The sequence below is a fragment of the Pelobates fuscus genome, chromosome 12 (assembly GCF_036172605.1).
Source record: "Pelobates fuscus isolate aPelFus1 chromosome 12, aPelFus1.pri, whole genome shotgun sequence".
In the NCBI taxonomy this organism is placed as follows: domain Eukaryota; kingdom Metazoa; phylum Chordata; class Amphibia; order Anura; family Pelobatidae; genus Pelobates; species Pelobates fuscus.
This window is the reverse complement of record NC_086328.1, coordinates 2,892,935-2,916,489: the sequence shown is the minus strand read 5'-3', so window position 1 is coordinate 2,916,489 and position 23,555 is coordinate 2,892,935. Positions and strand designations below refer to the sequence as shown.

Here is a 23,555-nt window from a genome sequence, read left to right as displayed (position 1 = left end):
CGGTTACTGGTTATTACAGCCACTAAGATGATAAACTCAGCCTCAAGACTTAACAGTAGGAGTGAGGAGAGCTCTGAAGAGACTAGTAACCATCTCGGCCATTATAGAAGGAAACCACTATTACTGCAAACAGTCACCTTGTTCAGATCACTTTAATTTGTCATCCTGTCATTTCTATCACATCCCTCTTCAGACCTCCGCCTGCTCGCTTTTCCTTAATGTTGCGCATTGAGGCTGTTCTACAGAGGCAACATTCTCTAAATTCTGCATCGCCTGAGAGAGGGTTTTACAGACACTGGGACTGCATCGCCTGAAGAGAGGGTTTTACAGACACTGGGACTGCATCGCCTGAAGAGAGGGTTTTACAGACACTGGGACTGCATCGCCTGAAGAGAGGGTTTTACAGACACTGGGACCGCATCGCCTGAAGAGAGGGTTTTACAGACACTGGGACCGCATCGCCTGAAGAGAGGGTTTTACAGACACTGGGACTGCATCGCATGAAGAGAGGGTTTTACAGACACTGGGACCGCATCGCCTGAAGAGAGGGTTTTACAGACACTGGGACCGCATCGCCTGAAGAGAGGGTTTTACAGACACTGGGACTGCATCGCCTGAAGAGAGGGTTTTACAGACACTGGGACCGCATCGCCTGAAGAGAGGGTTTTACAGACACTGGGACTGCATCGCCTGAAGAGAGGGTTTTACAGACACTGGGACCGCATCGCCTGAAGAGAGGGTTTTACAGACACTGGGACTGCATCGCCTGAAGAGAGGGTTTTACAGACACTGGGACTGCATCGCCTGAAGAGAGGGTTTTACAGACACTGGGACCGCATCGCCTGAAGAGAGGGTCTTACAGACACCGGGACTGCATCGCATGAAGAGAGGGTTTTACAGACACCGGGACCGCATCGCATGAAGAGAGGGTTTTGCAGATATTGGATATACAGTATATGAATTAATCTACATACTGGAATGAGAGTTATTCACTTGCCTTGGGTCTTTCTACTTTTATAAATCTGCAGATATTTTCTGGTTTAGACTTTGTGATGCTGGTCTCTTATTAGCGACTGTATCAGTGCAAAAAAAAAAATAAAGTATATAAAAAGAGGCTAATACAAACCAGAAATTGTTTTAAAACCAGCCCTTTTTGACTATATTATGCAGTTACATTATGCAGTTACATTTTCAGTTAAGTACAATTTGGAGTTTAGTGAATAACGTGCTTTCTCTCACCTCCTCAATGTTATGTGACACAGACAGAAAGAGGTTAATCCACGGCTTCACTTGAGGCTTTACGGCTGTACTATTCAGCTCCCCAAGACCCTCCTGTTTCAGAAGACAAACGTTAGAATTGACCCTTTATGGCTGTATGAACAATATAGGACATGGGGAGTCAGACAGAAAGGCCTTCACCTGCAGGAGGTCTCCGAACTTGTTGGACACAGATGCCATGTCAGAGAGACAGCTGTCAATCTTAGCCCGAGCTTGTTCACCTCCAACATCTTGGCTGAATAACTTGTTGCAATCATTCTGTAAGATCATAGAGAATGTTCTATAATCATCCTGACACTACAGACCAATATATCATCCCTCATCTGTCACAAATACAGTGACAATCTAAGGGCCATTTCCTAAATGCATGTGCCCACCCTGCCGGCAAACGGTCTGAAAACACCTCCTGCATTAGGGCGTTCTTCTGAAAAATACATTGCTGGTTGGAACATTTATACAGCGATTTGCCCCAGTTTCCAGTCACCATACTATAAGTGAGAGCAGTAATATTTCCTCCTCCCCTTCTCATACCTCCAGATTTTTCTTCAAGGTTGTGATATTTTCACTGCAGACCTCCACGTTATTGAGAGATACCTGCAAACACAGGAGATATCAGCGTGCTGAAGCTTATTTCCACCAGTTAGTAATTCACATCGGCTTTTTCTTACCAGGAACGACATCTTGGCTTCATCATTGCTTTCGATACCCTTAGTGTCAAACTTTCCCTGCTGCAGACTACTCTGCATTAGGCTGACCGCACTGGTGACTCCACGCTGGATATCCTGGAATGTGGTGGCTGGAAAGCCCATCCTCAGCTTGTTACACAGGACCTCTCTGCAATATATAAAAGGCAGTCAGCCCAGGGGGGCCGGGGAGAGAAAGCGACGGCAGCAGCCAGCGCAGGGGGGCCGGGGAGAGAAAGCGACGGCGGCAGCCAGCGCAGGGGGGCCGGGGAGAGAAAGCGACGGCGGCAGCCAGCGCAGGGGGGCCGGGGAGAGAAAGCGACGGCGGCAGCCAGCGCATGGGGGCCGGGGAGAGAAAGCAACGGTGGCAGCAGATGGCATATTTAGCTGATTGGCAGGGAGGGAACCTGTCCGCATGTGCTGTTCTCTCACTACTTGTCAGATTATGGAGATTTGGTGAGTTGGTACTGGAGATTAGAAAACCAAATGCCAATCTCTCTTATTGAATCAGATGATAGCTTACATTCTTTTTTTTTGCTTTTAGCTTCGATTATTGAAGGGTCACAGTTAAAAATAACATTTTTTAAAAATTATGTATTTTATGAAAACAAAGCACACCATGGTGGATTAATGTAGTTAAAATAATACAAGGGGAATTCTAAAAGAAACGTTTTTAGTATTTTTGGTTCTGTGCCTTATAAAACCAGTTTGTTGTCGCCTGGTTGAGCAGTAAGTTAGAATCTAATAATACAAGGTATTGCTCACTTGAAGTCGGACTCCAGCATGGTGGTAGAGAGGTTAATCATGGCGCACAGACAGTCTATGCTGGAACTGGATAAAGCACGCCCAACGCATTTCTTCACAATGTAGAAGACATCATCGACCATACTGGAGATCATCTGACCGCGCTCGCATGTGTCCATGGCAACTGCCTGTATGAGATAACACCATGTAACTAACTTACCACCAGCGGTGAGGTGGGCACACCGCTCGGATCAACTCACTAGGTCATACCTTGTTCACACTCTCCCTCATGTAGAATTCCTCCATGGTGATATAGCAGCCAATCACCTCCTGCATGGTACAGCGCAGCAGACAATGGTTCAGCAGTTTGTCCAAACTCTGTTGGTGCTCTAAACAAAGGACATACTGGCATCAGCAGAGCTCCTACTCTGTAATCCAGGATAGACAGCACACGGTCACATGCTTCCTTTAAGCACCATAACCACTGCAGGCGCCAGGTGCCGTTCCACTATTTATGGTCTTAAAATACCCCACCACACATCCACAGCTCCAAGCCAGGGCAATTACCTTGCTTCACATCCTCTGCAGCCATAGCGTCCCCAACCTCAAAGTCCGATAAAAGACGTCTCTTGATGAAGCGCAAGTAGAGCTCTGTGCGAGCACTCATTAAGGACACCTCAGCTAGGATGGGGTCCAAATCCCTGAGTCACAAAAAAAAAAAAAAAAAAAAAAAAGCTATCTCTGTATGATGGGCTTTATAATAAATCAGGAATATTAGGAATACAAACATGGAGACACCGAATGTTGTCCTGCCTTCTTTGTAGGACCACATTCACGACGTACCAATGGTGGCTTTCCAAATGACTGACTGACTGCTATAACCACCCGAACAGACTGACCGGACACACCGCGAGTCAGACACGCTATAACCACCCGGACAGAGTGACCGGACACACCGCGAGTCAGACACGCTATAACCACCCGGACAGAGTGACCGGACACACCGCGAGTCAGACACGCTATAACCACCCGGACAGAGTGACCGGACACACCATGAGTCAGACACGCTATAACCACCCAAACAGACTGACCAGACACGCTATAAGCACCCAAACAGGCTGATCAGACACACCATGAGTCAGACACGCTATAACCACCTGAACAGATTGACCGGACACACACCCGCATGTCAGACACGCTGTAACCAATCGAACAGGCTGACCAGACACACCACGTGTCAGACACGCTATAACCACCCAAACAGACTGACCAGACACACCGCGAGTCAGACAAGCTATAACCACCCAAACAGACTGACCAGACACATCACAACCACCCGAACAGACTGACCAGACACACCACGTGTCAGACACACTATAACCACCGAACAGGCTGACCAGACACACCACAACCACCCAAACAGACTGACCAGACACACCGCGAGTCAGACAAGCTATAACCACCCAAACAGACTGACCAGACACACCACAACCACCCGAACAGACTGACCAGACACACCACGTGTCAGACACACTATAACCACCGAACAGGCTGACCAGACACACCACAACCACCCAAACAGACTGACCAGACACACCACGTATCAGACACACTATAACCACCCGAATAGACTGACCAGACACACCACGTGTCAGACACACTATAACCACTCAAACAGACTGACCAGACACACCACGTGTCAGACAAGCTATAACCACACGAACAGACTGACCAGACACACCATGTGTCAGACAAGCTATAACCACCCAAACAGACTGACCGGACACACCACGTGTCAGACACACAATAACCACCCGAACAGGCTGACCAGACACACCACGTGTCAGACACACTATAACCACCCGAACAGGCTGACCAGACACACCACGTGTCAGACACACTATAACCACCCGAACAGACACACCACAACCACCCGAACAGGCTGACCAGACACACCACGTGTCAGACACACTATAACCACCCGAACAGGCTGACCAGACACACCACGTGTCAGACACACTAAAACCACCCGAACAGACATACCACGTGTCAGACACACTATAACCGCCCAAACAGACTGACCGGACACACCACGTGTCAGACACACAATAACCACCCGAACAGGCTGACCAGACACACCACGTGTCAGACACACTATAACCACCCGAACAGGCTGACCGGACACACCACGTGTCAGACACACTATAACCACCCGAACAGACACACCACGTGTCAGACACACTATAACCACCCGAACAGACTGACCAGACACACCACGTGTCAGACACACTATAACCACCCGAACAGGCTGACCGGACACAACGTGTATCAGACATGCTATAACCACCTGGACACACAATCAAACGTGTTTCAGAGGGAATTAAATCTTGCAACACTCACCGTGGTTCAATCTTCTCTGTAGAGGAGGCTCGCATCATGCTGTTCTGAACTTGTTGGAACTGCAAAGGAAACCGCAATTAATATGGTTTACAATTTGCACACTATGCATGCTTTAGAGCCACCCTTACCTTCCGGTGATAGTCTCTCTGTTGTATGAACTTATCCACCACTTTGTCAGCCTGTCGGTCGCACTCTGCTTGCAGGTGTCTGATCAGCATGTGCAGCATACCAGGGCCATAGTAAGTCTCCACGATCGGCTGGTGGGTCTCTACTATCCGAGCGATTCCTGGCCAGGAAGAAAAGCCAATTAATTCAAAAACCTTCCCATTAATATCACTTCATATCTCCAGCCCCCCAAAAAACAGAATTTTATTAAATGAAAGTCTATTTATTTACCTCGTCTAGAACACACTGCCCCTATGGTGAAGCTAAAGAGCTTCATATATTGTAGAAACCCTTCTTCCTCAACCCATGTTATCCCCCCATTAACACGGCACACTGAGCCTCACTGTATTATATCTGTGATCTGCCAGAATTATCAAATCTGTTTTTGCCGAGATGATGTGTGGTGTGTATTGTGCGCTCTTTTACCCACACGGTAACTGATTGAGCTACGTTCAGGTCTGGTTTTGGCATCTTTCTCTTTATCTATACAGCAATGTTTGGGTCTAATGACCCCACTGACTCAGCGATAATTACAGATGATCTAATGGAATGATTACTTCTTGTGATATTTGCTACAACTCGTTGTACAATGAATAAAAACCAACAAAACTTGTAAATATAAACAAAAATAATATGTTATCCCCAAATAGTTCTCTCCGATTAAAATAATCTCAACTCTTTCACCATCACTAGCTCAGCTTCCGACTGTTAGTTTAAGTACCACAACTATCTCAGCTTGCTGAAGTTTTTCTGATGCATCACTCCGATCCCTGCAGTCTGACGGCACAATTCCATTTAACGTTTGAGCTAACCCTCAGCTTGAAAACGTTTAGGAGCCATTTGTTACGAGAAGCATTTTATTGGACGATGTCAAGCACTAACTAGATAGTTACTGAAGTGAAGGAATGGGCAGATTGTTGATCGCTGTGGAAGCCAGATCTGCAGCCGGCGGTGGGAGAGTTTCAGTGGTTACAAAGAGTTTAAAATATATTTCCCCAATAACAGTCAACGAAGCACATTGAGAACAAGCGACGTATGGTTCAATAAAACAACTCAAGATCAGATTCTTATAGGTCAACTAAGAAATGTTTAAGGATGAACAGACCGCACAGGGTAATTCCACTCAATCTGTGCCTCTTGCAACTGGGACGTGAATGTCTAGTACAGGAACATGTAACAAAAAGATTGTTTAACCCTCTTGTGCTTATTTTGGATTTTTACTGCAGTAAAACGTGTTACCTTCAAATAGCAGAGTCAGCGTATCAGCAAAAATAAGTGCAGTGCGCCGTTCCTTGCCCTCTGAGCCCAGTGCTAGCTGCAGATTCTCCTCGGCTTTGATGGCAACCTGGGAATGAGAGTTGATTGGTGGTAATGACTGATCAGGTACATACACATATATGTTACAGACGGACTATCTGCCTCGCACCGCTGCACTGGGTGGGATTTCACTTTCTGTTGTAACAAGCAATCACAGCCACCCAACGCTTGTAATATACAACAGCAAATAAAACACAAACCACCAGCACTGCTCAACGCCTGCCTCGTGACACAGACTAGACACACAGAGAACCCCACTGGATGCCTGCCGCCCACTGCCAGACACACAGAGAACCCCACTGGATGCCTTGCCGCCCACTGCCAGACACACAGAGAACCCCACTGGATGCCTTGCCGCCCACTGCAAGACACACAGAGAACCCCACTGGATGCCTTGCCGCCCACTGCCAGACACACAGAGAACCCCACTGGATTCCCTGCCACCCACACAGAGAACCCCACTGGATGCCCTGCCACCCACTGCCAGACACACAGAGCTCTTACAGCAGTTATAGATGGCACTAGTTACCTGTCTACAGAGGTATTCAGAGAACTTGCGGATTCCTTCTTCATGCAATCCCAGGAGTGGAAAGATTTTGAAGAATCTCTCTACCTGCGGCAGGTCTCCGGCTTTTGTTGCAGCATCAAACTTATCACCAACCAGGATTTTGAGACGCTGTTCTGCCTCCTGTAGGTGCTGCAGACTGGCATCAATCATACTCCCTGGAAGACATGAGCATATCAAACCATACAGAATAATCAATTCAATGCACCTTATTGAACATTTCTCTCTGACTAATAACGCCCGGCCCTGAACCATTGATATTGTAGGACCAGCACCCCATGGCCCATCTCTTACATTCCCAGCACAGTGAGAAAGTGCACAATAAGTGAGTACACACACACGAGAAAAGCAGCAGCAAACGTATAAGGGTGAAGACTTTAAAAGAACTAAAATTATACATGAATAAGGTGATCGGTGCCATTAACATGCACAGTCCTTGCCCCCCCCCCCCCCCCATGTGTTTCTACACTATTATAGAATATTTATAAATATTTGTACTGACAAAATGAGAATTGCACTTACAACACTTGAAAATAAAATCCACTTCAGCACATATATGAAGAAGCAAAAACCCAGACAGAATAGAAAACCTTTTAACAAGAATGGAATATAGATAAGAACTCACGAACACAGCACAGATTAAGTTACACTCTATACATTCAGGCTCCTAAGCAGCTCTGTACTGGTAAGTTAAACATTTTTTTATTTCAACAGCACTTTTACTAAAACAGGACTGTCCCACCAATGTGCAGCAAAAAGTGATGGCGCGTTTCGACTGTCAGTGAGTTGATATATCAGCGAAACGCGACATGTTCGGACATCATAGCGCCGCCCCTGGAAGCAACTTTGTGTGTTAAGTGTTTGGAAAGCTGGAAGCTCAGGTCGGAGTTTATCTGTTTAGTTCACATCTCTCCAAGTTTATCCAGGCAAAACATTGGTGGGACAGTCCTGTTTTTATTTCTATTGCTATTGAAATAGGTTTGTTCAACTTACCTGTGCAGAGTTCCAGCAAAGTCCGTATGTGCACTTAGTTACCAGTCTGGGAGCTGCTTTTGAGGACTTTGGAGTATTTCTCAGCAAAGCTTAAATAGACAGAGTAGAACTTCATCTGCTCTGTGCTTGTGAGTGACCATTTTATCCTTCTTTTCTATATTATATTCTTGCTTAACCCCTTAAGGACCAAACGTCTGGAATAAAAGGGAATTATGACATGTCACACATGTCATGTGTCCTTAAGAGGTTAAAGGTTGTATCCCATTTTCCCACCTTTTCATACATGTGCTTGTTGCGGTACTTACCTGTTTGACTTGCTCCGGACAGAATGAGGGTGTTGCGCGCGTCGTTCAGGAAGTACCGCCTACTGACTTCCTTCAGCCTCCCCCCCCCCGATCGGCACTTGCATTCAGACATTCCAAATGTGTCGATCAGGAGGCAAATGTTATACAGAATTTTGTTATAGAGAGGGACACTGCATGCTCACGATGACCCTTATTTATAATGGACCATTTAGTGTCCACCATAGTGTCTAAAAGTTTTAGTCCCAATTGTTAGCGCCTTGTCGTGATTTCCTCTTAGTTCCTTGTATTGTGCACTATATTATACCACATGGGAACAAAAACAGCACTTCATAGCACAGACTGTATGTACATCTGGAAAATACAGAATATAAATTGCTAAAAAAATAAAAAGCCTTCAAAACGATATAAGTCTTCTTAGTCCTCCAAGTCGCGGTTATGGGGATGCCTTCAGAATGGTGTATACCCTCAGGATAAATAAAGCTTGACGGAGTCTACTTTATAGGCAAAGATTTTCCTCCCAGGGGCTCAGCCAGCACTGCACGATGGCCAATCAGGGTTTAGCACTTAGACACTTTATTTGTATCTACATTGCATTGTTCCCTGTGTTCTTGGTGCTTAGATCTTGGCTTGTTATACTGACCGACTTGGCTACTTATATGGTTTTCCAGTACCCTGATCTTGGCTTGTTATAATGACTGACTTGGCTAGTTACATGGTTTTCCAGTACCCTGATCTTGGCTTGTTATACTGACTGACTTGGCTAGTTACATGGTTTTCCAGTACCCTGATCTTGGCTTGTTACATGGTTTTCCAGTACCCTGATCTTGGCTTGTTATAATGACTGACTTGGCTAGTTATATGGTTTTCCAGTACCCTGATCTTGGCCTGTTTTATGTTTGCACTTTCTCTCATTTATACGTTAAACGCTGCCATTCTAATGTCTGGTAATATGTCCTGTCTATTTATTCCTGACCTATACTTGTTGGGTAGGGTAGCCATGACAGTGCTCAAGTGAAGTTATTTTCTAATGTCGCAAAACCAACCCCAAAAATTGTTTCAAGTACATCAATTCTAACAAAATCAAAAAATGAAAGTGTAGGTAACACTGGAAACAGAGATGGGTCTGTTAGCTAATGAAGACCAGGAAAAGGCAGACATTTTACATAACTTTTACTTCAGTATATATTAATGAGGATCCTATGGCAAGAGATATGCAAATGATTGCTGCAAAAAACTTGCAGATAACTTGTGATTGGATGACTCGAGACAAGGTGCTACAGCTGTTAAAGAAAATTAATGTAGGGGGCGGAGCCTGACCACCAAGCCGTGCAGACATGTCTGGCGAGCAGAACCTGGGACAAAAACAACGGTTATATAGCCCAAGGTCCTTCGGGGGTTGCACCACCCACGTCGGGGGTGCCCCCCAGAACCAAAAGACACCACCCGGGGGCCGTCGGAGCCGGGAGCGTTGAAAACCACATGCGGCCTACTGGGACTGGAGACGGGGGGAGGCGGCTGCTCTCCTCGGCGCAAGGGTCCTCAAGCGACTTCACCTCAGCACCTCCCCCCCCCTCTGGACTGGTGGGGGACATCCCGGTCCCCACTGGACACATAGGTCCGACCAAAGAGCAGATTTGCCAGCTGCAAGGCAAGGAGCTCCAGGACACCAGGTCAAAGCCAATATGGCCGCCCAGCGTGGTCCTAATAAGCAGAGCACCCGCACCCAACCACCCACGACACCTTTGGGGTTTTTTGACCGGCTTTGTGCAAACCTCAGGGATGCATTACTTAGCAGAGGGGCAACATACCTCCAAGCTGAACGGACGGTGGCCTCATGGATCAGACCCACGGCACGACACCACTACTACAGGCACGTACCTCAAGCATCCAAGGGGGCCACGCGGCGGAGCAGGTACCCGAGATCCTCAAGGCGGGAACAGGCGCCATGTTTTCCGGGCACACGCTTCCACTCGCTGACAAACGAAAGCGGAACCACCAAACAAGCGCACAAGCACCTCACCCGACCAAAACTGCACCATTCAGTACAGCACGACCCAACGCTTTACAGCCAACGCTGCAAAACTTGTGGCTGAGCGGCCGCTCACCCCACGGAGCGCGACAGGAGCTGACCCACAAAGCAGAGTCACCATCCCCAAGAGCCACAGAGCTATCTGTCACAACGCACAGGACCTACCAACGCAGCGCATAGGCTGAACTGCCCATCATGCTGCCTCACAGGTATTTCTGGCCTGGACTGTTACGAACTCTCGCTACAGCGGAATACCCGGACTCAAGCATCTAACACAGGCCAATTGCGGACTATGCCCCCATGCCATTTACGGACTCGATGTGACAACATTGAGTATACCACAAAGCGCTCCCCAAAGGCCCCATGCCCAGCAATTCATCGGCACAGCACGACTCAATGTCCAGTTACCCATCAACATAACTGTTTACATTAACAGTTAGACTGTGTAGTGAGGTTAACATATGTACATTAGGCAAGCCTTAGCGTTGTGTAGCGGATTGTATTAAGCCTGTCCTGTAATGTTCATATAAGACTGCATTCGTTTTATTGTATCTGTGTGTATATGCAAAAGATGTGTAATTTCGTATGTGGGTTCGGTAGTCTCATACGAATGAAACTACCGGACCATTAGACAACCCCAGTGAGAAGTGTGCGCCTCGTTAAGCGTTCACACTTCTCACAAACCGCAGCTTAATTGGTAACTTTTAAGTGCCTGGGTGGCCGCCGTTCGGTATACGAACCACGCGCGGCGGCCATCTTACGCATAAAAATCTCAGCGGTGTTTGGTCGTCGAGTGTCTGGAACTCAAATCGGACACTCAAACAACCGAACACGGCTGAGACCTCCAGAGTGCCATAACTCCAGAACGGAGGGACCAGGCAGCCCCCCGTTCGGTAGAAACAATGTACCGAATAAGGGAATACAGAGGAAGGTAACAGCTGTGGATGGACAGAATTACCGTATGTTTTAACTGCCGAACGGAGACCGACCGCAGGGCCAGAACACATGGAACCTTTCCCGGATACGACCTTGTGTGCGGTCGGTCAAACTTCACCCTCCACCTAACTCCCGAACCCCTGGTCCGATCTGGGTGAATTTTGGATATATTAGTCACCCAGATCAGGGCTACCTGGCGGTACCCAGAGTATTAAGCTGCTCGTTTTAGGGTACATCCAGGTTTTGGGGAAAAGTGCAGTACAACTAATGGGATTATGAGTCACACTGAGGGGAGGAGAGGTGTGGGAGTTAACTGTCACTGTATTGGTTGATGTCCTAATGTTTGCAAATCCCTCCCTTGCATGGGAGAATCTCTTAAAAGGAGGCTGTGGGAATAAACGTGAGTTCTGCTCCTGATGCTGTGTGTCGTCCAGTCATTGGGATTGATGTTGGGATATTGTTGGATTATTTTGCCTGCTGGAATTACTACTTCATGGATTTATAATACTTGTTCCTGAGCCTCACTGGGATCTTAAGTGGAGAATACCTGTGGAATATCAGCTCTCCGCTACACGTTTTAATGTGTTTTTCTTTCCTTACTGCATCATAGCCTATACAAGAGTAGCGCAATTTGTATATACATCACACATAACCCAGCTATTGTGATACTGCTAGTTATACTACCACACTACAACTACACTAGCAAAGTTAACCTAGCAATTTTAAGCGTTGATCACCTTATTTTACTCTAAAGATTTCTCTGTTTAGCCAAGCTTGTTATAACTATATAAAAATGTGCACTCTCATGCCACTATCAAATCTAAGTACATCTTCAAACATGTAATTAACTGCACAACAAAAATAAAGAATTAAAAAAAAAAAAAAAATTATTAATGTAAATAAAGCTCCAGGGCCTGACGGTATTCACCCACGAGTACTTAAGGAGCTAATTGGGGAAATAAGTGAGCCTCTGTATTTAATTTTTCAAGAGTCTTTTGTTGGAGGAAGGCAGATGTTGTTCCTATATTTAAAAAGGGTTCACAATCCTTGCCTGGAAATTATAGATCTGTGAGCTTAACTTCTGTGACTGGGAAAAATATTTGAAGGGCTATTAAGGGATAATATTCAGGAATTCATTGGGAAGAACTTTGTTATTAGCAATAACCAGCATGGTTTTATGAAACATAGATCATGTCAAACTAACCTAATTGCATTCTACAAAGAAGTAGAGGTATAGATCAGGGTGTTGCAGTGGATGTGATCTTCTTGGATTTTGCCAAGGCATTTGATACGGTTCCTCACAATAAGTTAGTCTTCAAACTAAAAGAAATTGGTCTGGATGATTATTTTTGTTCTTGGGTAGAACATTGGGTTAAGGATAACGAGTTAATTAATGGTAAATTAAGGGTAACGAGTCATTAATGGTAAATTTTCAGGTTGGACAAAAGTGGTAAGTGGTGTCCCTCAGGGTTCTGTTTTGGGACCGCTTCTATTTAACATTTTTAAATGATCTTGAAATAGGCATTGAAAGCCATGTTTCAGTGTTTGCAGATGACACAAAACTTTGTAAAGTAATAAAATGTGAGCAGGATATTGCTTTGCTGCAGAGGGATTTGGATAGATTGGGGGACTGGGCACTAAAATGGTAGAAGAAATTTAATGTAGAGAAATGCAAAGTTATGCACCCCGGGGGCCAAGAAGCACAATCAACTTACACCCTAAATGGTAGTGAATTAGGGATGACACACAAGAAGGATTTTGGAATTGTTATAGACAACAAATTAGGCAGCAATATGCAATGTCAATCTGCAGTTGCTAAGGCCAGTAAGGTTTTGTCATGTATAAATAGGGGCATAAATTCTCGGGATGAAAATATAATTTTGCCTCTTTATAAATCGCTGGTAAGACCACACCTTGAATATGCTGTGCAATTTTGGGCACCTGTTCTAAAGAAGGATATCATGGCACTAGAAAAAGTACAGAGGCGAGCTACAAAATGAATAAAAGGAATGGAGCATTTAAGTTACGAAGAAAGGTTAAAACATTGAAATCTCTTTAGTTTGGAAAAATGGCGCCTCAGAGGGGATATGATAACATTATACAAATATATTCGGGGCCAGTACAAACCATTATCTGGAAATCTATTCATAAACAGGGCTATACATAGGACACGAGGTCACACATTTAGGCTGGAAGAAAGGAGATTTAATCTAAGGCAAAGAAAAGTTTTTTGGTTTTTTTTTACAGTAAGAGCAATACGGATATGGAATTCTCTGCCTGAAGAGGTGGTTTTGTCAGAGTCTATATAGATGTTTAAACTGCAATTGGATAAATACTTACAAAAACATAACATACAGGGATATAATTTCTAATTAGTGGAGATATCTTGATCCAAGGAGACATCTGACTGCTATTTTGGGGTCAGGAAGGAATTTTTTTCCTAGTTTGTTGCAAAATTGGAAGCGCTTCAGACTGGGTTTTTTGCCTTCTTTTGGATCAACAGCAAAAACATGTGAGGAAGGCTGAACTTAATGGACTCCTTTCAGTTCTGTAACTATGTAAGTGCAATTTCCATTTTATTGTGTTCACTCTTATATACTCATTGTATTTAAAAGGCACAGCGCACCTTTTTCGTGTGTATATTGCACACCCAGCAGCCACCCCACCGCCGGCTGAGATTGGATATAACGGATGCAGACCAGGACTCGCCTTATATAAACTCTATTCTGCCTACTTTTAAGCTGCAATATGCTCCTCCAGAGAGCTTACTGTATTCCTTTTAACTCAAAACGTTGCACGCAGTTACCTTCCTTCCCCTGCCTGCTCAGCTCAATGACGGATTTATCCAGGCACAGGTATCTGTGTATATGAGCCGCTGCTTGTTCATATTCTTCATTTCTCAAGGCAGTCTGCACTCCGTCCATGCAGAATTTAAGGTCCAGGATATCATCTGCTCGCTGGATAGCCTGATAGAGCCGGCTCTGTAAGATTAGTCAATCTGTAAACGTATTGATACATTGATACATAGTAACCAGACCATCACGGCATGCCATGTAAATGGCCACACACAGTAACCAGACCATCACGGCATGCCATGTAAATGGGCACACACAGTAACCAGACCATCACGGCATGCCATGTAAATGGGCACACACAGTAACCAGACCATCACGGCATGCCATGTAAATGGGCACACACAGTAACCAGACCATCACGGCATGCCATGTAAATGGCCACACACAGTAACCAGACCATCACGGCATGCCATGTAAATGGCCACACACAGTAACCAGACCATCACGGCATGCCATGTAAATGGCCACACACAGTAACCAGACCATCACGGCATGCCATGTAAATTGCCACACACAGTAACCAGACCATCACGGCATGCCATGTAAATGGCCACACACAGTAACCAGACCATCACCGCATGCCATGAAAATGGCCACACACAGTAACCAGACCATCACGGCATGCCATGTAAATGCCACACACACAGTAACCAGACCATCACGGCATGCCATGTAAATGCCACACACACAGTAACCAGACCATCACGGCATGCCATGTAAATTGCCACACACAGTAACCAGACCATCACGGCATGCCATGTAAATGGCCACACACAGTAACCAGACCATCACGGCATGCCATGTAAATGGGCACACACAGTAACCAGACCATCACCGCATGCCATGTAAATGGCCACACACAGTAACCAGACCATCACGGCATGTCATGTAAATGGCCACACACAGTAACCAGACCATCACGGCATGCCATGAAAATGGCCACACACAGTAACCCGACCATCAGGGCCGGATTAAGAGCCCAGTGGGCCTGGTGCTGACAGTTATGATGGGGCCTAATTACAGAATCTTATCGACGAAAAATACTAAAACAGTCATACCTCCCAAGCGTCATGTATCTGACGGTGTTGGAGGGAAACTCAAAGGATGCAGCTATAAGAAAACACATACTCTATGCTAATCTCTTTATCTAATTTATGCTTTCATCTTTCAAGTAAATCCATACCAACAGCAGTGTCCAGTAAAGCAGGAAGCCAATGGGCGGGGTAAAAGAGTAGGCCACTGATGCGAATCACATGACCAGAACTGCCAGAAGGGGCGAACATGCCCAAAAAGGGTGTTTGTCTGTCCAAAGAATTGGAAGGCCAGCCTGGCATCAGTGTCCCTATAAATCACAGTGTCAGTGTCCCCATGTCGCCCAGTCCCCTAGTCTCCCAGTGTCTGTGTCCACATTTCTCCCAGTGTCCCCATGTCTCAGTGTGTCCTGTGTCACTAGGATACATGGGGACACAGAGACACGGGGACACTGAGACACTTGGAGACATGGGGGCACTGAGACACATGGGGCACTTGTGGATACAGACATGGGGACACTGAGAGACATGGGGACACAGACATTTGGGGACACTGGGAGAAATGGGGTCACAGACACTAGGGACACAGATATGGGGACACAGACACTGGGAGACATGGGGATACTGAGACACTAGGGACACTGGCTGGGAGACATAGGGACATGGGGACACACACTGGCTGGGAGACATGTGGACACTGGGAGACATGGGGACACATACATATGGGGACAATGGGAGCCATGGAGACACTGGGAGCCATGGGGACACTGGCTGGGAGGCATGGGGACACTGGGAGACATGTGTCCCAATGTGTCTACCTATGTCTCACAGCATCCCCATGTGTCTGTGTCCGCATGTCTCACAGTGTCCCCTAGTGTCTGTGTGTCTCATGTCTCCCTGATGCCTTTCCCCTCGTCCCTCACTTCCCTGAGCTGTAGTCTGTCTCTGCAGGCTGGGAGCAGCTGTCTGAACTCTCTGTACTGTGTAGCTGCTCCCCTGCGTATCAGTGAGTAGAGAGAGGCAGGGAGGGATATGCTGTAACTTCCTATCCCTGCCTCTCTCCATACACAGTGACCCCTACTGGCCAGTGCTGGGATTGCAGAGTAATCTCCGGTTATACGGAGAAAAATATTTGCATTTGTATTGCTGGTAATACTGCAATACCAGCACTGCCAGGCAGCCTCAAATACAGGCTGTGCCTTAAAATACCAGTCAGAAGGAAAACTTAAGAGTAGTGTGTAAAAAAAAAAAAAAAAAAAAAGTAAACAATTTTTTTTTATTTGTTTTGATTTTTTTTTTAAATGGGCCTATTCCATGGGCCTGGGCCTGGAGCTGCAGCTCCATCAGTCCCTATGTTAATCCGGCCCTGCCGACCATCACGGCATGCCATGTAAATGCCACACAGTAACCAGACCATCACGGCATGCCATGTAAATGGCCACACACAGTAACCAGACCATCACGGCATGCCATGTAAATGGCCACACAGTAACCAGACCATCACGGCATGCCATGTAAATGGCCACACACAGTAACCAGACCATCACAGCATGCCATGTAAATGGCCACACACAGTAACCAGACCATCACGGCATGCCATGTAAATGGCCACACACAGTAACCAGACCATCACGGCATGCCATGTAAATGGCCACACACAGTAACCAGACCATCACGGCATGCCATGTAAATGGCCACACACAGTAACCAGACCATCACGGCATGCCATGTAAATGGCCACACACAGTAACCAGACCATCACGGCATGCCATGTAAATGGCCACACACAGTAACCAGACCATCACGGCATGCCATGAAAATGGGCACACACAGTAACCAGACCATCACGGCATGCCATGTAAATGGCCACACACAGTAACCAGACCATCACGGCATGCCATGTAAATGGCCACACACAGTAACCAGACCATCACGGCATGCCATGTAAATGGCCACACACAGTAACCAGACCATCACCGCATGCCATGTAAATGGCCACACACAGTAACCAGACCATCACCGCATGCCATGTAAATGGCCACACACAGTAACCAGACCATCACCGCATGCCATGTAAATGGGCACACACAGTAACCAGACCATCACCGCATGCCATGTAAATGGGCATGATGTGGGATTATTAAAAATCCTTATTGTACTTGTATTGAATTATTGTACTAACTCCATTTTAACTTTATACTGTGATGATCCTCTATTTTGTCCTCCTAACCTGACTTCTTCAATCCTCCATTTTGTCCTCATGACTTAACTTGTTCATTTTAAAACTACATTACGTGACTGAACTTCTCAACCCAATTAGTACAGTAGACAAAGACTGTGTTTTCCTGCAAGGACAAGTACCAGGAGGTGCTGGCTACTCCTTAAGACTTGCTGGCTACTCCTTAGAACTTGTAAGATAGTATAGTTTGAAGGCCACAGAACACAGTAGTAATGAAATGTTCTATTCATAAGAGACCTTGCACCTGGACATGAAGCCTGATATCATTGACCGTGTAAAATGACGCTTAGGACCCCCTTGTCCCCACCCGTGTCCAGAATAATCCCACCTCTGGTGGGTGGACACGGGACTAACCTCTTAATTTTTTGAACCAATAGGTAAGACACTAACACCGACACTTAACAATTAATCCAATTGATGATGTTTATTTGCTGATATTCTAATAATCAATGATGACGCAAAATGCCTCTTAAAAGGGCCTGCGCGCCCGCTTTTTCTTCACTTGCCAATAAACTTTCTCGAAGTTATTTTAACCTGAACCTTGTGTGTCAGACTTAATTACTTCAGCGTATATACGCAATTTAATTTTATTGATTTGGACAGGAACAGATAGACATTTGAACATTTTGGTTTACTTTCAAAAAGTACCATAACAACTTGGCGCCCAACGTGGGGCATCGGGCTATGTCCGGCCGGTGAGCCGTCCTAAGGAAGACAAGGGTGGACGGAGGAATCCGGGGGGAAGGAAAGGAGATTGATCACCTCCAGGTACACGGTAGAGACTTCTGCAGAGCCACCGGTATGTTCCGGCCCCTTTGATTGACCCGTCCACGTGTCTGTGACTGCTTCCCGGGAGGACATCAAAGACAGGTAATATCTTGCCCGGTGCCTCGTTACTCACTTGTTTACCTGCATTTTAGTCTATCTGTTGCCTGGGTGTGTTTGAATTGTTTGCCTGTTTCCCCATTTTGAGATAAAAGGGGGGTGGACCTGAGGGGATTTGCTTGGGTCTTCAGTGTGTCTGTCTATCTGTTTGTATTTTACCTCTTTTGGGATAAAGGGGGGTGGACCTGAGGGGATTTGCCTGGGTCTTCTGTTGCCTGTTTTACTCCTTTTAGGAACCACGGTGCTGTGGTTGTGTGGTTGTAGGGAAAAAGGGGGGTTGACTTGTGGATGTGTTCCTGGGGGTCATCTTTTCCTGTTTAACTCTTTTAGGAGCCTCGTGGCTGGGGCTGTAGGGAAAAAGAAGTTTGTGGAACTGTGGGATCTGTGTAGAATCATAGTTTCCTGTGATCCAATTTTGTGTCACTTTGATAGCCTAGCTAGCTTCACTGTGCGCTTTCGGACCATCCAGCTCTAGTTGAGTTGGGGACGTCCTGACCCGGACCATCCAGCTCTAGTTGAGTTGGGGACGTCCTGACCCGGACCATCCAGCTCTAGTTGAGTTGGGGACGTCCTGACCCGGACCATCCAGCTCTAGTTGAGTTGGGGACGTCCTGACCCGGACCATCCAGCTCTAGTTGAGTTAGGGACGTCCTGACCCGGACCATCCAGCTCTAGTTGAGTTGGGGACGTCCTGACCCGGACCATCCAGCTCTAGTTGAGTTGGGGACGTCCTGACCCGGACCCTTCGGCTCTAGTTGAGTTGAAGGTCCACTGATTATTTAATGTGGTAGTGAGACTTGAGGAAGTCATTCTCCGAGCGGGGACACTACGAGGTTGAGGGAGGTGACTTTGGAGTAAGCACATGTAAAAGGAAAGGGATTATTGTTGATTTCATTTGAACTGTGATGCATGCACTGTATTTCAATTGTATTGTTGTCTTGTTTGTCTAATTAGGAGTCTCATGAACTCCTGTGTCTGTCTCTAAGGATTTTCCTTGCCTTTCATCTTTTCTATACTTCCTATATTATTATACTATCCACTCCCATTCCTCTTAAAAGAGAAGTGATTGGTCACACACTTCTCACCTCGCTCCAATCCGTGTCTACCACCCCGGGTAGGCGGATTCAGTGACTAGTCTACGTTTTGGGAAGACGCACCTGAGAAAGTCCCACGGTTCTCGGGTGGCAGTCGAGCATTGTAGACGTTCTTGTTCAGTTTTCTCTCTCTCTCTCTATATCTAGGACGCTGGTATAGGGGTAAAGGGATTATGGGGCAGGATTTAAGCAAGCCCAGTAAGGGCTGGTTAGCATGTGATTTGGTAGAAAACAGAGAGGGTGAGGAGATGGTTAAAGGTGTTGAAAAGATTGCAAAAGTATGTAAAATTACTGTACCAACGGGTGGAAGATTGCAACCAGAAAGTTGGCGCAAGTTACTGGCAGAAATGAAAGGCAAGCTTACAGATAATGGTTTATTAAAGACTGCTGAAGCATGGTACAGAGTAGCGAAGGCTATTCAGCTAGAAGGTTGGGTTGAGGAAGAAATAAATCACAAAGGTGTGAAATTGTTTGTGTATCATAATAATTGTGTTACTGGGGTTTACCCTCAGCCAGCGCCCCAAAGTGGCGCCCAGGGGACGTCTATCCCCAAGGTTCAGTCAGCAGTAGGTGATAGCCAGCTGATAATGTTCCCCACTCCCAATCCTCCTAACACCCATCCCGCCACCTCCCCTGTCTGCCCGGTCCTGAATTCTGATGGATCTTTCTTTTCCCCCTCCCCGTCCCTAACATTCCCATCATCCTCATCCATCCCTACGCTACCTGCTGTACCTCTCCCTAACATTTCATCTGCCATTCCTTCCCTACGCTCTCTCTCCGTTAATGATCCCCTCCCCTCTTCATCCGCCCAGCTAACCACCTCTTCCACCCTTGCCCCGGCTCCTCCCTCTACACCCACCCCTACCAATCCCTCTCCGTCCCCTCCCATCTCCACCCCAGTCCAATACCCCACCTCCTTCCCCTCCCCAGCCTGGCCCTACCCCTTCCCATATCCCATGACCCTGCCCTATCCCGGATATCCACTACCCCTTCCCCAAGCCACTCCCCAGGTTCCGGTCATGCCCAGTCCGGCACAGTCTGCCCCGGATGTGCCCTCATCCAATATGGCCGCCACTTCTTCCCTTAATCCTAATGCAGTACCTTTTCCGGCCACCAATATGGCGGCCCCCAGTACAGCCCTGATGCCGGTAATTCCCGGTGACTACCTATCTGGTTATGATCCGCTAGCCACCCCTGCATCTGGGACCCCCTCTCATCCCCCGGTCCTGTCACCTTACTCGGGCCCTGCCCGTAAAAGAGCTCAGATCATAGAACTAGATGAGGGAGAAGAGGATAGGTTATCCCAGGACTCGTTGGAGGCTGCAGGAGCCGCTGCAGGAGCCTCAACCCATCGTTCTATCGATGACCCCTTTGGACACAAGGGTCGGGGAGAGCGGGCCCCTCCTAAATATGTTGCTTTTAACCCCACTCAAGCTAGTGCACTAATGAAATCGCTCCCCGACCCAGAAAAACAGCCTATGCCTTTTTACCGAGGGATAGTTCAAATACAAAAGACCTATTCCGCCGCATGGCGTGATTTGCTGAGCATTTGTGCTATTAAAGCAGGGGATGCATACTGGCCGAGCATGGCCCGTCACCTCAGTACAGATCTGCTTTCCAGTGATGTTGATTACCCCTCCGGGGTAACCTTTTGCACCCAATTAAGAGAATGGGCTAAAGACAAACTTGCAGATCAGGCTGCTGGCCTCACTGATGTTATTCAAGATAAAGGAGAATCAGTAGAAAGATTCCATGCAAGACTGTATCAAATGTTCACAGATTTAGGATTTGATCTTACTGACAAAATTCATTCACAAATGCTGTCAGGTGCGTTTGTCCAAGGTGTTAAAGACTCTATACGTAAGGGAATCATTGCTGCACGCCCTGAATATGAGGTTGTTCCCTTGGATACCCTGCTTTTAGTTGCTAGAGGTTTGGAATCTGTTCAAACCCCAAGGAGACCCAATCCAGCTCCCCTCATGGTGGCCCGCGCTACCCCCATCACCTCTGGCACCAAGGGAGTCAAATTAGAGGATGTACTTTGTTTTAATTGTGGGGCTCAGGGACACTACAGAAGTGATTGTCCGGAACCTAAAAGGGAACCAGGGGCACCCAAAAAGTTCTCCAAGCCTGCCCCAGGCCCCAAGACCGTGAAAAAGGTTCCAATTGTTGAAGAACCAGATGATTAGGAAACTGGCAAGCCTGTGTCTGTAACCCCTGTAATGGCAGTGTCTACAGGGGATAAAGGGGGGCCACTTGCCACAGTGACTTTGCCCATTGAAGGCCACCCTACCACATTCCTTGTTGACACAGGTGCAGCCCGTAGTGTTCTGCGAGAACAAGACCTGCCAGACCCATCTTTTCTGTCAAATATTGATGTCTCTTGTGTTGGAGTGGATGGCCAGCCGAGACATAGCCCTCTAACAACTCCACTACGAGTTGGTTCTAACCTGCTCGCTCGCTTTGTGGTATCCTCCACATGCCCAATTAACCTGTTAGGTGCTGATGTCCTCTCACGCCTGCAAGCATCCATCACCTTCACCCCAGACGGGCAAGTAGAAATGTTCACACCTCTATCTGTATCAGACACCTCAGCCCTGTGCTCCTTGCCTCTGATGTTGCATTTAGAAAAGCCCCGTGAGGAAGCAGCAGAATTAAGGTCCAATTTCCCAGAGGAATTAAAAACACAGGTGCCCGCCAAGTTATGGTCCTCAGGCCCAGAGGATATAGGTCACCTAAATGTTCCCCCTGTGGTGGTAAAGCTTATTCCAGGAGCTAAGTTACCAAGAAAACCACAATATCCATTAAAACCAGCACAGTCTGCTGCAATTTCTGTCCACATCAAGGCACTCTTGGAGAAGGGTGCCCTGGTAAAATGTAAATCTGAATGCAACACCCCGTTATTTCCTGTGAAAAAGAAAACTCCAAAGGGTGAGCCAGAGAAGTACAGGATGGTCCAGGATCTCCGTGCTGTCAATGAAGCTACCGTCCTGGACACCCCTCTTGTACCAAATCCCCATACTCTGCTCTCTGGAGTCCCACCATCTGCAAAATTCTTCACAGTTATTGACCTGGCCAATGCCTTTTTCAGTGTCCCATTGGACCCATCCTGTCAATACCTGTTTGCTTTCACTCATGAGATGCAACAGTATACCTGGACTGTCATGCCCCAAGGGGCACAAAATTCTCCAAGTCAGTTTGCAAAGGCCATGGGTACCATCCTTGACCCATGGCAAGCTGAGCACCCAGAAGTTGTCTTGCTTCAGTATGTGGATGATCTACTGCTGTGTGGAGATGATATACCCACTACTGAAAGGTGTTCAATTAGTCTTCTTTCCTATTTGGCAGAACAGGGATGCAAAGCTTCACTCATCAAGCTACAATTCTGTCAATCTTCAGTGATCTTCCTTGGACATTGCCTATCTCAAGGTAACAGACATCTTACTCGGGACCGGGTAAGAGCTGTTCTGGACATTCCACCTCCAAGGACTTCAAAGTCTCTTCATGCCTTCCTAGGCCTCATTTCCTACTGCAGAGCATGGATCCCAGAAGCCTCTCTGCTTATGCAACCTCTCTATGATACTCTTAAGTCTGACCCGTTCTGTCTGACCAATGAAGCTCTGGACAATTTCGATGCTCTAAAACGTGCCATTGCTTCTGCTCCTGCCTTGGGCCTACCTGACTACTCCAAACCCTTCAAATTATTTGTCTCTGAAAGACAAGGCCACGCCACAGGAGTTCTCACCCAAACGAATGACTTAAGAGGCCGCCAGAGGCCTATTGGATATTTCTCATGTCAACTAGACATTGTGGCCAGAGGGACTCCTTCCTGTCTCAGGGCTGTTTTTGCCGCAAGAGAGCTCATAGAAAGAACCTCGGACCTGGTCCTTGGCCACCCTCTGGTTGTTTTGGCCCCTCATGACATTTCTGCTATTATCAACCAAGTCCAGCTCAAGCACGTGTCTCCAGCCAGACACCTGCGCCTACAGTGTCATCTTCTTTTGCCTGACAACATTTCCATCCAAAGATGTCAAGT

General features: G+C 46.8%; 1 protein-coding gene across 1 annotated transcript in view; it reads right to left on the bottom strand.

The window, feature by feature from the left end:
• COG4 (component of oligomeric golgi complex 4) overlaps nucleotides 1-23,555 on the bottom strand; it is a 42,230-nt gene that overhangs the window by 1,784 nt on the left and 16,891 nt on the right. Inside the window, exons 4-15 of the mRNA XM_063438053.1 lie at nucleotides 14,222-14,396; nucleotides 7,117-7,310; nucleotides 6,510-6,615; nucleotides 5,234-5,391; nucleotides 5,106-5,164; nucleotides 3,273-3,406; nucleotides 2,976-3,094; nucleotides 2,727-2,893; nucleotides 1,947-2,112; nucleotides 1,810-1,872; nucleotides 1,420-1,536; nucleotides 1,240-1,332 (exon numbers count right to left, since the gene is read on the bottom strand). Coding sequence (XP_063294123.1) covers nucleotides 1,240-1,332; nucleotides 1,420-1,536; nucleotides 1,810-1,872; nucleotides 1,947-2,112; nucleotides 2,727-2,893; nucleotides 2,976-3,094; nucleotides 3,273-3,406; nucleotides 5,106-5,164; nucleotides 5,234-5,391; nucleotides 6,510-6,615; nucleotides 7,117-7,310; nucleotides 14,222-14,396 — 1,551 coding nt within the window. The remainder of the gene's footprint in view (nucleotides 1-1,239; nucleotides 1,333-1,419; nucleotides 1,537-1,809; nucleotides 1,873-1,946; nucleotides 2,113-2,726; nucleotides 2,894-2,975; nucleotides 3,095-3,272; nucleotides 3,407-5,105; nucleotides 5,165-5,233; nucleotides 5,392-6,509; nucleotides 6,616-7,116; nucleotides 7,311-14,221; nucleotides 14,397-23,555) is intronic.